General features: G+C 38.4%; 1 protein-coding gene across 2 annotated transcripts in view; it reads left to right on the top strand.

Moving 5' to 3' along the window:
* Window positions 1–433: 433 nt before the first annotated feature.
* The window catches only part of LOC137256322 (oxysterol-binding protein 1-like), a 48,297-nt gene continuing 32,730 nt past the window's right edge, over window positions 434–16,000 (top strand). For both annotated transcript variants that reach the window (XM_067794086.1, XM_067794096.1), the window contains exon 1: window positions 434–685. In XM_067794086.1, coding sequence (XP_067650187.1) covers window positions 564–685 — 122 coding nt within the window. In that variant the 5' untranslated portion in view covers window positions 434–563. The remainder of the gene's footprint in view (window positions 686–16,000) is intronic.

Raw genomic sequence — 16,000 nt, 5'->3', positions numbered from 1 at the left:
CATATAGTGAAAAAAAAAAGACATTGAAGCAGAGGTCACCGATTGAAGGGAACTGAAATTCGCATTCGATGGATGCATTCACACACAATCGGAAAATAAACGAAATTTGAGGTAATTATGCTTTGAACATACTCTTAATTGTAAACAAAAATAAAGTAAAATGTTGGCACGAGACTTATACAGAATGTTTTAATGGCAGTGTGCTGAAGAGCACTATTATACTTAAAGGTTTCATACGAAAATAGTTTGCTCTCATCTCCAGTAAAAACATGATCTAGGAAACTGTGTTGTGTCAGAAAAGTGGTAAGACTGTCTGTCCAACAACCAAGTTGCTATATTGCTATGCTACATATTTATAGCATACTTTACAAGGGAAACGTCAACAGAACGCCATCTCATTCTCTACACCAATATAATAAGTTGTGCATCCAATACTCTCAATTCCAAATCCGGCCATTTTGGGCCACGGTATCTTGCGTGACATGGACTGATATTATTTGTCATTGACTTCAATTGTCAAAATTGTCAACAGCTCACCAAATACAAAGAAGAGTTCTGACAGGATGTCGGACTCGAAGCCACATCAGTCTCAGTATCGAGGCTGGCTCTACAAATGGACAAATTACCTGAAAGGTTACCAGAAGAGATGGTTCGTTTTGCAGAATGGACTTTTGTCATATTACAGGTGTGGTAATTAATTTATTTCATTGCGTTATTTCTATTTTGATAGCTTAGCAAAGTAATACATATGTGGTATTAAATGTTTGCATTCGAAACGTACAGTTTTCAAGACATAACAATCGAAATAGTCATGAAATCCTTAATTTTGAAAAAAAAATCTGGTTCCAGACGTTTCATATCACCAGTTGTTGATACCGAAGTGTTGGTTAAGGTGAACCAGATACACTGCATGGGTAGTATGTACACTATGCCGGTACATATCTTCAAGTCCTGTAAGATACTATGCATTATTTTACACCTGATCAGTTATGTGAGTCGGGATAGTAGTTTGGCGATGTGCTCAGAGGTCCGTATCCGTGTTGACACCTTTTCATAATGATGTTGACTTGTAGATGTAGTAAATAACATAGTTATGCAGATCGTGTTTCCTATCATACATGACATTTGTGGGAATCATAAAGTGAAAACTTGTAAAAAATAACATATGACAGTGTGATATATGGTTATGAAGCATGTCATAGGGTATGGGTAGAACGAAAACTGGAAGTGAATCAGTAGCATGTTGATGAACGGATGTTGATGACTCTATAATGTTGACAGAGCACATTTTTACTCATGAAAGGCGAATATGTGACATATATCACACATGATGCAGAAGAGGAAGTAATATAAACATGATGAGTGAGGTTATACACAGTGTTTAAGGGGTATTCATGTACATTTTATACACTTAAGATTTGTTGCTTGTCACATACTTGTTCTATCATCTTGTGATTTTGCAGTCATGGTTTCATGCCAATGGTTTGAAAAACTTTCTTTGGTCATAATAATCTTCATACTGATAATGTGCAATGTCCACTTAATAAAGAATTCTCAAACCTCTACATTATGTCCCTGGTGAGTGGATCTGTTATATTCACTCAAAGTTTTTTTTTGAATATACATTGCAAGCTTTCCAATGACTGCTTTACCTTTTTAAAACATAAATATGTATTCTGGTTTTGAATAACTGAAGTCTAGTAGCATTTCTCTGGGACAAGCAGGATTAAGCATGTGTGCAGTGCGAAGTACTGCTGTTTGATCAGTGTTAATTGACCATTGGACTGGATGTGTAGTTAATAACTTGGACTATTGAATCTACTGATCATTTGCTGATTGTCCTGATTGATGGTCAGACTGCTGGTGTATAATGTAATCAAGTCAGAGAGAGGTGATTAATGGGCAATCACAGTCTCTTCACATTTCAAGAGGCTAATGCATAGTGTCTAAAAAAATATTTCCAAGCAAACAATTCCATGTTGAAATGGGGGTAGGTGAAAGAAAAGGCTATGGTAAATCTAGACTTCCTTCATTTAGGTCGTTTGCATCATTAAAAGAGCAAGGTGGAGGGGGAAGTAACTTTTAAGGACTGAGAGACAGATAAATGCTAAACGAGGGATTAGAGATAGAGAACTTTGACAGTGGGCCATTTATAGTATTATTTGGCATTTTTGGATTTGACCACTGCTGCTGTATTAATAGTAACCTTCGAACTGTCAATGGGCAATTATTTGTTCTAATGTGCAAAATGGCCCATTTCCTAATACCTGCTAAACTTTATCATGTTTGTGGAGGGTTCAGTGATGAGTGGATCTTTGTATCAATAAATAGTCGAAGAGTTGATAAATATTCAACTTATAATATTGAGGTTATGGTATGCACCCCATCCTCGATATCTCCAGGGTATAGGTTCCGATAAGTCTCCACTATACCCTGGACACATCTACGGCTCTGCCAGATAAATTTATTACCTCCCTTGACTGTCTTTTGATCCAATCAGGTGTCTACGCTGGGAAGTTGAGCGAACCAATGACAACTCACTTTCGTTTTTTGAATTATCTAACCGATTATACTTGGCAACGGAAACAATGCAGAGGTTATTTGGAAGAGGTAGAAGGGGTTCGTGCATGTGTTGTTTTAAAGTTTCGGACCTGTCAATTTGCTTGTATTATTACCCTAAAATCTGAGTCGCACTGCGAGCAAACCTTCGCAGTTGCGACCGCTACCTTTGCTGACACTGGCAAGCTCGGTTATAACGGCGGCCTAGCTGACTGGCTACTGTGAGAAGGCGGAGCCAACAAAGGGAGGTAATAGATTTATCGGGCAGAGCCATAGATGCGTCCAGGGTATAGTGGAGACTTATCGGAACGTATACCCTGGAGATATCGAAGATGTATGCACCCCAACCCATGAAGATCCAAGTTAGGATTGATCTTTAGCAACCCATGCTTGTTGCAAGAGGTGGGACTTAGTGTACAGATTGGTTAACACATGTCCTGATGTCCCAGTTGTGTAGATAGACTGTCATACTGTTGATAGCTGGATTGTCTAGTCCAGACTCCATTATTTAAATATTGCCAAACAAACAGACAAACAAAATCAAAGCAAGACCCCATGACTTTAATAGTAGATCTGTTAACTTATGACTCTAGTTGGGTTGGCTCAGAGTTATAAGTTAAAACATTTTGTTAAAACCTGAGTTGATTCTAGCTGGAAATACGAAAATTGTGACGCAAGTATTGATTTTTACATAACCATAATGTGAAGCAAAGATGTTCCCCATTTAATTATCTACGGTTTGGTACCTTGAACGATGAAATCCATTGTGTTTTCGCAGAGTTATGACATCTTTATGAACCCTCTGAAACCATTTTAAGATATCAAGATGCCTTGAACAAATTAAACTTTCCAGGGTATGGGCTTTCTAACGGTGTATCAAACTCGATTTTGCTATATACCGTTCAGGAAAAGAAGATTTTCAAAGACAGGCACCGTCAAAACGAGAAAGTTGGCAAAAATTGCAGTTTTTTCCAAATAGCGGAAAATTTCACCAGCTTGATTACTTTCTTTGCATGTTTAATTGATGGGGAATAGGGTTGTCTACATTGAGTGAAAATTTGGTCCATTTATCTCTGATAGTGTTCGAGACATTCAGGGTGAAAGATTTTCACATTTTGGGTTGTCTGCCCTTACTGGAAGCCGGAAGTCGGGATTTTTTGTTCAATGTATTCCTTTCAGCATACAGGCTATCATCCCCGAAAGTTTTATCAAAATCCATCCAGCGGTTAGGTCACCAAAATCAGTACAAATATTAATAATAATAATAATATTCGGAAAATAACAATAATGAAGCTGAACTGTTCTGGCAGTCTTGATACCGATTAGAAAATCCAGCTCTCACATTTGCGGGTTTACATTATGTGTACTTGTATTGTTTTAAGCTTAACTGAATCATCATGAGGTATGGGCACACCTGTTCTCACAGAGGCATAGCTAAATTAGCTGTCTGGTGCGCCATGGCACCACTTGAAAAAGTTGCATTTCTATTCCTTATTCCTGTGTTCCTTGACCTTTATGAATAATGTCAAACACTGTGTTATCATGGTGCTTTCTCATTGTATTATCAGAACTACAGTATCTGGTTTATTTAGCATGTTTAATATATATGTGATGCTTAGAACTTCGTAATTTATAGGCTGAAGAACTTCGGGGTTTCAGGATTAGATCCCTGATTCTCAGAATGAGGAACCTGTGAGATCCAGCTTAGAATTGATCTTCAGTAACCGATGCTTGTCATAAGAGATGACTAATGGGATCGGGTGGTTAGGCTCTCTGACTTGGTTGATACGTGTATTTGTCATGATATGATAGACCGATGCTCATGCTGTTGATCACTGGATTGTCTGGTTCAAACTCAAGTAATTACAGGCCGCCATAATATGGCTGGAATAGAGTTGAGAGTGGCATAAAACTAAACCTACTCTGAATGAGGCACCAGATTGCCATCCCAATAATTGATTTATGTAAAAACCTTAGACATTCAATGCTCAGCAGATGGGACTGAACCTCCTAAATAAGAGAATTTTTGTTTTTTGAGAATATTGTCTCATTTGATCACATTCTGGGGTATTATGTATCATTACAATATCCAGCTTTACACTATTTGGAGGTTTAGGGATGCTGCTGCTGTTGTTATTATTAACTCTGTTGTTCATCATGTTCATCGTCATCTGCCTCATCTACTCCATCAGCACCAGACAACCTGTCAGTCACAATCACATGACCTTCAGCATGAGTAATGGCCTATGACAGTACAGTTGGTACGTTTAACATTGCTGACACACTAAAGGAATTCATAATATGTTGCGTAAGCTAAAGATTACATTTGGAAATAATGGTGTTACAGTTAATTTGCAAATTATGCTGCAGTGGCCTTGAACGTGTAGGTCCATCTCTAGATGGATGATAATTGATGTGACTCACTCATGTTTGAATCTAGTTAGTAGACGACCTTTCCTTGTGAACTTCCTTGACTGTGTCAGAGGGATGAGGTGAAATGGGATTTCGTGTCATACTTGAGAATACATGTATTTCCCTCATATGATGATGTCTATGTGTTTGTATGTATGGCCGCTTGTACCAGCCCAGACCTAATCTGGCTTTATAGTGCTAGCTCACTGAGATACCATGCCACAGTTAAGCATGAATTCCCTACTCAGACACATTATACTGACTCTGATCCGACCAGTCTTTCTTGTACCCATTAATGTGCCAAGCAGGTACCAACAAGTACGATATTTTAACATCTTTTGTACAATGCAACAAGGTATCAAGCCTGCGTCCTTTATCACTCAGAGTGGACGCTCTACCATGGTGGCATGTAAGTCAAAGGGGAATCACACACATAACAAGCACAATGTGACCACTTTTCTTTTACTGTTGCATGTTGAATATGATAATAGATAATTCTCAATTTATGGATGTATTGTAATCACTTCTCCTATGATTAGGCTATACCGACATGAACTTAAACACACTGACACTATTTTTACACCAGTCAATGACATGAATAACAGTTGCTAGTATATATAGTCATATTTAGTTTGGGGTGAATTAGAAAGAAATATATTGGAAAGGATTATGACTTCATATTAGACTTAGAGTTTCACTGGCTTGAACAGTGGCATTGAAGAAAATGTTCAAAACTAGCCTTGTTGGCAATACTTTCTTACTTGCTGTAACATAAAGAACTATAAATATCAAGCCTGAAATTTAGAATTAACTGATTGGAGTGTCCATAAAAATTCCTTAGGCGGTAATCAACCCACCCACCATCTCATCTGCAGTTGGAGGACTTGTTCATGACCCCATCAAGACAAAAAAATGCTATGTCATCTGTGTCGTGACTCCATACTCCCCCCATCAACAGAGCATGTTCCAGGCCGCATAGAAGGGTACTGAGGCATATATGTTTGCTCTTCTTTAAATGGACCGTCTCAGCCTCAGGTTGGGCACCAAAGTAGCGGCCATAAAGTTCTGAATCGGGTGCTGGCATTTGAACCACACTCTTTCTGATCTGAGTTGGACACCTTGTCCAGATGACCAAGAGGATAACGAGTCCTGCTACAATATCATGGCTGTTCTGACTCTGTTCAATAAAGGAGGATACTAGTGCAATTCAATACAACACAGTAGTGCATATATCCTCAATAGTCACCAAAGTCCTGATCTTTCATATGGTTTACTAAATTACTTGCGTAAGAATGGTAGGGAGGCATGTTATTCACAATTAAGAAGTTGAAGTTTGCAAATCTTGCTTTTCTCATACATTCCACTTTTACTTTCCCTTCCAAGATTTACGATTAAGAAAAAATTTAATTTGGTTTACTTGTGAATACGATTAAGTAAAAAAAGTTAAAACAGTGCAACATTTGAAGCAGGAAATCGGGATGACTCGATATGTACCAAGACTTATCCCCCTTTTAATGAGACAAACATGGTGCCATGTGTGTGTGAAAGCAGTGTGACATGAATGGGAAATCTGCACAAGGAAGCATGTCTGAGAGAGTGGCAGGTTGTGTTTTAGGTTTCACTTTCAGTGATCTGTAGCACTGCCAGCTAATGTTTCTGAAACAGTGTCAGCAGTTGGAACTCAGAAGAACAGAAAAACTGATGTTCTAATTTTCGTTCGTTCTTAACTGTTCTGTCAGCTGCTGCTGATACTATATATTGATCTGTGATGTCATATCACCACTAGGAAAGAATTCTTGAACCTTGTCTCTGGGTTTCCTGTCTAACATAACAGGCGTGAATAAATTCCAGCAATATCATGGTGGGTGACACCAGAAATCTTCTCCACACAGCCAGCCCATGGGGGAATTGAACCGGGCCTTCGGAGTAACGTGAGGCTACTCCACTCTCTCCATATTGCAATGTTTGTGCCAGATTGATGTACTGTGAAAACCTGCAGATTCTCGTTCTATGTCAGAAATGTCAGTGGCAAGAAGCCCACACCTGTCGCTTGACATGAGTTTCAGGAGGTCTTCATGTGGATATGTAGACTCGGTTGTTAGGCATAAAGACACTGACTTGACTTATGCAAGTGAATGGTTGTTTAAGATTGCCCTCAGAATATCACTTAGTCTCTGAGAAAATAATTCTGAATTGTCTTAAATTGTCAATGAGCCAATGGGATGGGAATTTTTAGAACCTTAGGAAATCGAGACTTGCTTAATTTATTCAGATCTGCTGAAGAGGCTGGGCAGACGGGAAAATAGTGCAGTTGAGGGAGTGTGAGACAGATTCTCTTATGGAGGTGCCTTATCTTGTGATAATTTACTTACGATCTTGGGTCATGTCAAATTTATTTTTTCTTCTTTCCTCAATTCCAAATTTTGTAGTGTTCATTCAATTCCACAAGAGTACATGAAATGAATTAGTGATCGTTCACAAGGCTCATACAGTTACAGTCATTTTGAATGAGTTGTGCTTCTCTCATAAGTGTTGGCTGTCTATGCCTTTGTGAAAACACTTTATTTAACCAACCTCACTTTTGTTAATACCCTTTCTCATGCTATTCCTGTTGTCTGTGTCAACCAAGCTAGATCTAGATTTGATCCAGTTTTAATCCATTGCTCACATAGTATTTATAAATCATGGTAAACATGATTGAGTATTTTCATTGTGCATGTTCCTGTGTCTCTAGTCATTGTTATTATGAGTAATATAATGTATCTTTGACCTCTTCCAGCATGTACCAGTGAAGATTCGGGTTAGAATCAGTCTACAGTAACCCATGCTTGTTGTAAGAGGTGTCTAACATGACCGCTTGGTCATACTCACGACATGGTTATTACTTGTCATTGTATCCAAATTGTGTGGATTGATGTCCATGCTTTTGATCACTGGATTATATAGTCCAGACTTGTTTATTAAAAGACGGCTGCCATATAGTTAGAATACTGCTGAGTGCTCTGTAAAACTAAATTCACTCGCTCGCACTTTCAGCTTGTCAAGTCAGTGGGTGAAGCCAGTGGAAACTGTGGCATTTGACGTATGTGTTTCGCTTGTTGTGTTGATATGGCTTCCAAGTAAAACTAGGTTCCAACAAAAAAAATAAATATCACCATCATCATCACTGATACATTGAACCATGATGTGAGAAGCCCTTCTAAATCACCCACTCACCTTTCACTGGCTATTCCGAGTTTGACCAATCCCCTTCTGTTTGTCTAATATGCGATTCACACATACGTTATGGGAGGGTAATTTTCTCCAACTTAAATGTGCTTGTTGACAATATATTAGCATAACTTGACTTAATAGATCAATAATAGTGATACATGCATTTATAAAGCATAGCAATTCACAAATGTCATGTGTTCTGTGCACTATGTTATTGCTCATAACATCAGTCATTGGATTATCTGGTTCACACTTGATACTGTCTGTTAAGATGTTGGGATATTCCAAAGTGCATTATCAATTGGCAGACCACAGGCTGTTAAACTAAGCTCACTTATTATCATATGACATCAGACCACACCCTCCTATAAAAAAACCCAACTTAATACCCATCCTTCTTGTGTTTATGGATGATCAACTCCTTTTATTCTTCAAACATTGACATTTATTGACATATGCTTTAACCATTTTCAAACTGAAAAATTGTTCCTCTAGAATGCCATTCAATCAGTTCATCCTTCTAGTAACTCAACCGTCAATTACAACAGTTCATCCAAACAGTCACATGCTTAAATGGACACCCATCCTGTTCTACTCCACTTGCATGATGCTCCAACCCACCCTCTCAACTCTGCTCATGTCCACTCTACTCACCCTCCACTTTGCTCACCCTTCGCTCACTCACCCTGCTCCTCTTTCTCCCGCTCCCACACCCACTTACCCAACCACTCTATTGCCAACTCACCCACACCTTGACCCACCCCTTCACCAACCACATCACATTGTTGCTTAGCATGAGCTTCACTACATGACAGCCTGGCTAGACTAAACACATACTGGCTGCCCATGCTGCAATATTGAGATACAGTTTATTTGTATGCTATGATAATAGGGAAAGGCACAGCTGTTGTTTTTCAATTAAAAAACCCTGCTGGAATTAATAATCAGCTGAGGGAGTTATTCATTATGCCAGTGGCGTTATACCAATGCCTCATGATTAATTTGTGACCACTGTGTCACGAACAGCACACAACATGACCACTGGATACAGACACGTTTCGTTGATGCATGGCCCTGGACCATTTACCGGGACAACCAGCTGCTGCTTGTACTGGGTCGCAGTGAATGTCACAGTCTGGATTGGCTGTCAATATACTGCTATTCATAATGTGAGCTACCAGTCTGTCATGGCTTACTGATGATTCACCACACCGGCTTCACAGTACATGCACATTGTGGTTTTCATTTTGCCATGAAATGCTGTTTGTGTTTATTAGGTTGTAAATTGATATGCATGGTAAATGAGCTTTTAGTGGTATTCTTGTTATTTATTTGAGATGTACGGAACAATGGGTCTGTTATACTGCAGGATATTGCATTAGTTGATTGTTAGGTTTGATTTGCTGTTCATTTACAAGACTTGATTTGATTCATTGATGTTTTATTCTGTTTCTCCATTAAGGAGGAAAAGACTGCAGTTATTATGGTTGGGATAAATGTTTAAACCTGACTTTAGCAAGATGCTGCTCTATGTTAGTGGTCTGTAAAGAATTGAGTTTCAATGTTTCAGTGATTGACATGTGCTTGAACTATAACAACTCACTGCAAAAGTTTACTTTACTACACATTGGTGTAGAGTGAACTGTATGTCTTAATTACTGATTATTTGCTTGTCTGTTGGACACAGTTATCCACTTTTAATGACTGGAATATTGTGTGGCTTTAAACAGTAAAAAAAATATCCCTAAAACTGCATATCATGCCAACCTCTTATTACCACTTAAATTACCACTCCAGTTAGAGGATGAACTAAGTGACACCCACACAGTAGTTAGCAAACTGGTATAATGGATGTTGTGTCGTAGTTGAATTGTGGAACGCATGCTTCTTCAGACAAGTTATTCATCAAGGATCCGTATAAATAGAAACATGAGCTACACAGCCCTATATCTTGCGTATCATGATAAGTGGCTGTTGAATAACCATGATAACAGCTGGGGGAAGGGAAGGCGTAATGAGTGATACACCGATCTTTTACTGTTGTCATGAGTTAAGTACCATGTATTCTATTTTCATGAGAGAGAAGCTGATCTGTTACAAGTGAAAGACTGATGTTGTACTATTATGCAGGGCTCGATTAAGTGCTTTGTTACTTCGACAGGTGCAACTTAATATTACAAAGTACAGTCTAGTTATCAGTCTAACTTTCACAAAGTGGAAGTCAGTTTATTAGACAAACATCACCGAAACTTAGCTATTTATAGACATGTTTGGGCTATGACAGCTCTTGTAAACAGGGATCTTAGTTATTTATAGACATGTTTGGGCTATGACAGCTCTTGTAAACAGGGATCTTAGTTATTTATAGACATGTTTGGTCTATGACAGCTCTTGTAAACAGGGATCTTAGCTATTTATAGACATGTTTGGTCTATGACAGCTCTTGTAAACAGGGATCTTAGCTATTTATAGACATGTTTGGGCTATGACAGCTCTTGTAAACAGGGATCTTAGTTATTTATAGACATATTTGGGCTATGACAGCTCTTGTAAACAGGGATCTTAGTTATTTATAGACATGTTTGGTCTATGACAGCTCTTGTAAACAGGGATCTTAGCTATTTATAGACTTGTTTGGGCTATGACAGCTCTTGTAAACAGGGATGTTAGCTATTTATAGACATGTTTGGGCTATGACAGCTCTTGTAAACAGGGATCTTAGTTATTTATAGACATGTTTGGGCTATGACAGCTCTTGTAAACAGGGATCTTAGTTATTTATAGACATGTTTGGTCTATGACAGCTCTTGTAAACAGGGATCTTAGCTATTTATAGACATGTTTGGTCTATGACAGCTCTTGTAAACAGGGATCTTAGCTATTTATAGTTATGTTTGGGCTATGACAGCTCTTGTAAACAGGGATCTTAGTTATTTATAGACATATTTGGGCTATGACAGCTCTTGTAAACAGGGATCTTAGTTATTTATAGACATGTTTGGTCAATGACAGCTCTTGTAAACAGGGATGTTAGCTATTTATAGACTTGTTTGGGCTATGACAGCTCTTGTAAACAGGGATCTTAACTATTTATAGACATGTTTGGTCTATGACAGCTCTTGTAAACAGGGATCATAGCTATTTATAGACATGTTTGGTCTATGACAGCTTTTGTAAACAGGGATCTTAGCTATTTATAGACATGTTTGGTCTATGACAGCTCTTGTAAACAGGGATTGGCTGTGTCTGTATTGTTATTGTGTCATGGGTACTACATCATGGAAATATGTTTTATGTGCACCTAAAACCTCTGACGTTGTAACAGACTATGCTACAACTGGAATATGACTGGTGCAACTAGGTTTTTATCTAAATTACATCTGGTGCAATTGCATCTCTTAAATCAAGCACTTTCATGATATTACACTGATCTTATGAAGTGTGATTATTTCAGTCTGTTGAAGGATGTCTTGAGCCATGTAGTCCGAAAATATAGGAAATTAAATCATTTTTTTTTAACTTTTTGGTTTAAATTTGTTTTTTCTTATTTCCCAAATGATGTTTACTTGATGTTTATGAGTAGATGTTCATAAGTGTGCACAGATAGATGATAGTTTTTGTTATTACTTTATGTGAAGTGCAACAAATTGAAAAAATTATTTTAGAAATTAAAAGAACATATGGTCTGTGGTGTTTTTCAACATGTCTCCTACATAAAGTCACAGATTGCATACAGTGCAGTTTGTATGGCATGGTATTGTGTGATATTTGATGTAAGCCCATTGCCATGGCGACCACTCACTGCTGAATGCACCTGTTAGTGTTCCTGTTGCCAATTGATGATATATGATGCCGTAACTTGGCAAGTTGTCCAATGGCCAATCGTTTCAATAGTTAGGATGGTTAAATGTCATTAGAATTTAAAGGGGATTGTGTCAGTGTTCTGAAGATCTGTTGTGATTAGTATTGATTGGTGACGCTTGAACGTTATGCATGTTGACAATGCAGTGCTGATGACAGTTATGATGGCTTGTGGTCATATCGTTCATGGCACATCTTTCACTCTGCAAATTGAGTGGCATAAGTGTACTGGAAACCAGCATTGTAATTCTAGATTTGTGCTGATCAACATTTCAGGTTTATGAACACTAGTGCATTACGTTTCAGTTGACTTGAAACTCAGTTCAGACTTTGCTGACACATCAAACTGATCCATTGTAAATTTCTGGATTAGAATTGGTGTTCTGAAACCTGCGTGTATTGCAAGAGGTGACTAACTGTGATGGATGATCATGTACGTAGATTTAGTTGGTGTGTCACACTTGATCATAGTGGTGTAAATTGATGATAATAATGTGAATGACTGGATTGTCTGACTTTTACTTTATTGTTTACAGACTGCTGTGTTTGTTATAAAATATTGTTGTGTGTGGCATTTAACAACAAACATGCTGAAGGTAGTGTTATTTTATCATGCACAAGTTCATGATTAAGCTATAACGCTAAAATGGGAAGTTTGTATTCAGCAGCGTCTGTACGTACGAACATACATACATCCCGATACTTGTTAACACGATATCTCATGACCTGTTGTACCCAATGTCTTCAGATTTGGTGACAGCCTACAATGGGCATTCTCTTCCCACAGAGGTTACTTGTCATATCTTCCTACGAACCTCTGTTCTAATTCACGGTTCTCATAAAATCCCCTAGCGGCAAAAAATGGCAGCAGATTTATTTCTCTTTTTTTCTGTCCAATCAGAACACGTGTTACATCGACCTAGATTCAACTTGACAAATGCAAGCAATGTGGAGAAACAAATATGACATGACTGGGTTTTGTCTAGAAGAAACATTTGAGTAACGCGCTCAGGAAGAGGTTCTAGTTTTCACGATGCTTCTGGAAATTACCAAGATCTTGCGAACGATCACTTTTGAAACAAGGTCGCTGATTGCACTACTAATCTGATCCAATCACGAGTCTTGAACACTCACACCATGAAAGGGTCGTATTAGAACGGGTTATGTGGGAAGATATGACAAGTAACCACTGTGGGAAGAGAATGACAATGGGGGGGATGACTCATTGACCTTATTCTCAAGGCCACCATGATTCTGACCACTTTTCAAACTCTTGTTAACAAGATATCCTATCAACTGTTGTAAACAAAGTCTTCCAATTCAGTGACAGCCTACATTGGGTGATTACACAAACAAGAATCACTTTAGGTGACCTTGATTTTTCACGATTAATCTTTGACCACTTTTCAAACTCTTGCTAACATTGATATCTCATAAATTGTTGTACCCATTGTCTTCAAATTTGGTGACAGCTTACATTGGAAGGATTACACAGACATCAGTTGACCCAATCTTCAAGGTCACCATTTCTCTTTGACCACTTTGACCACTTGTTAATGCAATACCTTATGAACTGTTGTACCCAGTGTCTTAAAATTTGGTGACAGCCTACATTGGGGCATTACAGTTAATTTGAGTGACCTTGATCTTATTATCAATGTAACCATCACACTTTGTTCACTTTTCAAACTTCTGTTATCACTCTCTCTCATAAAACATTGAAACCAATGTCTTTGATTTTGCCGACAGCTAACATTAGGTGATTATCGAGACATCAGTGGTTTCACCCATCTTGTTTGTGACCGAAAAGTAAAACGTGGTGAATGTGCTATTAATATATCATTCTTCTTTAGCGTCAGGGGACATTGCATTTTACTGGCAAACACTTATTCTGCTTATGAAGATCTACAACCCATGCATGTCGTAAGAGGCAAATAGCAGTATCTGGTGGTCAGACTTGTTGACTTAACCAACAAACCAGTGGTTATGGATTCCATAGTGTGGTCTTTCAATCACTTATGCCGGCCTGGTTCAGAGTGAACACTCACTCACTCACTCACTCACTCACTCACTCACTCACTCACTCACTCACTCACTCACTCACTCACTCACTCACTCACTCACTCACTCACTCACTCACTCACTCACTCACTCACTCACTCTTTTATGACCCAGTGTATGCATTGTCACAACTGAGGCACTGGAAATGATATGAGGCCTGGAAATAGACAGAGGTCTGTACCACCAGACAATCCAACAATTGATATTATGAACAATGACTCATGCTGCCATGAGGACACTCTGAACCAGGACGCCAAGCCTTGCTATCCACCAAGTTGGTCACCTCCTACAGTCAGTGTACTTGGCTGAGGACTTGTTCTAACCCGTAATCTCCATGTGTGTTGTGACCTAGCATGCCTCGGTGATTGTGCATCTACAATCTGCACACTAAGGTCATTGTGACCTAGCTGTTACAATATTTCTGATTCAGTATAAACCACCTTTCCCACTGGAACACTTACCTTACATAGACAGCACTATTCTAAATTGACAGGAGTTCTGGTGTGGCCTTGACATTTGGCACTAGAGTATTTAAGCATAATTGTAAGTTTGAACATTAGGGTTTTACATAGGGTTTTACATAGGATTTAACCTCAGGGAAACTATTCATGTCTCTATGATAGAGATTCAGTTGGCATACAGGTATGTCACAAAGCTCAAGATGAGCTGCATGTATGGGTAGACTATGCAAGGGATGTGTGTTTTGTGGTCAGTGCATCACATATATGCATAAACTCATTGGAGTGAGGGATGTAGAGCATGTCTCATCAGGCCCACTTTAATATGTACTTGCCTTAAACGGAACTTAAAGCCTAAATGTTTAAAAAAGGAAACAGAATTGAATTAAAGGACATAATAGACCACATTCAGCAGGCCTGAATGTAAATATGTAATGTTCACAGAATAAGTTAAAAAGAAATACAGATATGATAAGGGTGCATAGGAGCCCACATTATTGATTCTCTCTTTTCATGATACTTTTTACAGTATTTGTAGATGCTTGGTCTTTCATATATTTCAGATAGCCATTTTTATTGTGTGCAGTGTTACACATTTGCCTGACACTTTTTGTAATATTTCCGTAATTCCAAAATATAAATCTGAGAGTATAAGAAGTGAACTTTCTGTCACCTCCTTCATGTGCATGGTTATTCCTACACTTTAGTCAACAACATCCAGATGTGAAAGATGGTTGCATCATTTCAAATATTAAAGGCAAAGCTGATGTGTGTGCACCATGGTTACAGCACAGTAAAACCCATGCATGTAAGGTGGACTGTATACAAGCAGCAACACATATGTAGACTGACATTTAGTCCTAGCAATACAGTAAGCACATTTAAAAATATTTTCAAACAATATATTCTCTATGAGAAAGTCCAAGTGGAGCTTAGAATTATTCTTAATGTCTGTCAAAAGCCGAGGCAATCTAAACATGCCAAATAATTCTACACTTGAGTAGGATTACCATTCAGTTTATTCTATAATGTTTGGGTGACTGATTAGCACATGTGGTTCAATCAAACTGATTGCTGTGTGATACATTATTTCACCTCACTCCACCTCAGCTCTCCTTCATAGTCACTGTAACAAGTGTGATCATATTCCAATAAAGTGATGATGGAACTGCACGGTGCAAGTGGTTGAAACCGCTGCAGAGGGTAATGAAATAATGGGATGTTTGTGAGCAGTTTGTGAGGACCTGGTCTGGTGATGTCAGTCAGAAGTCAAACTGTGTTTTGTGTCTGTCTAACATGGCCATGATGTTTGATGGTGGTGAGCACCTGGTCTAGTGATGTCAGTCAGAAGTCAAACTGTGTTCTGTGTCTGTCTAACATGGCCATGATGTTTGATGGTGGTGAGGACCTGGTCTAGTGATGTCATTCAGAAGTCA

The sequence above is a fragment of the Haliotis asinina genome, chromosome 1 (genome assembly GCF_037392515.1).
Source record: "Haliotis asinina isolate JCU_RB_2024 chromosome 1, JCU_Hal_asi_v2, whole genome shotgun sequence".
Taxonomy (NCBI): Eukaryota; Metazoa; Mollusca; class Gastropoda; order Lepetellida; family Haliotidae; genus Haliotis; species Haliotis asinina.
Note: the sequence above shows the minus strand (reverse complement) of the source record. Positions and strands in the feature narration are given on the sequence as shown.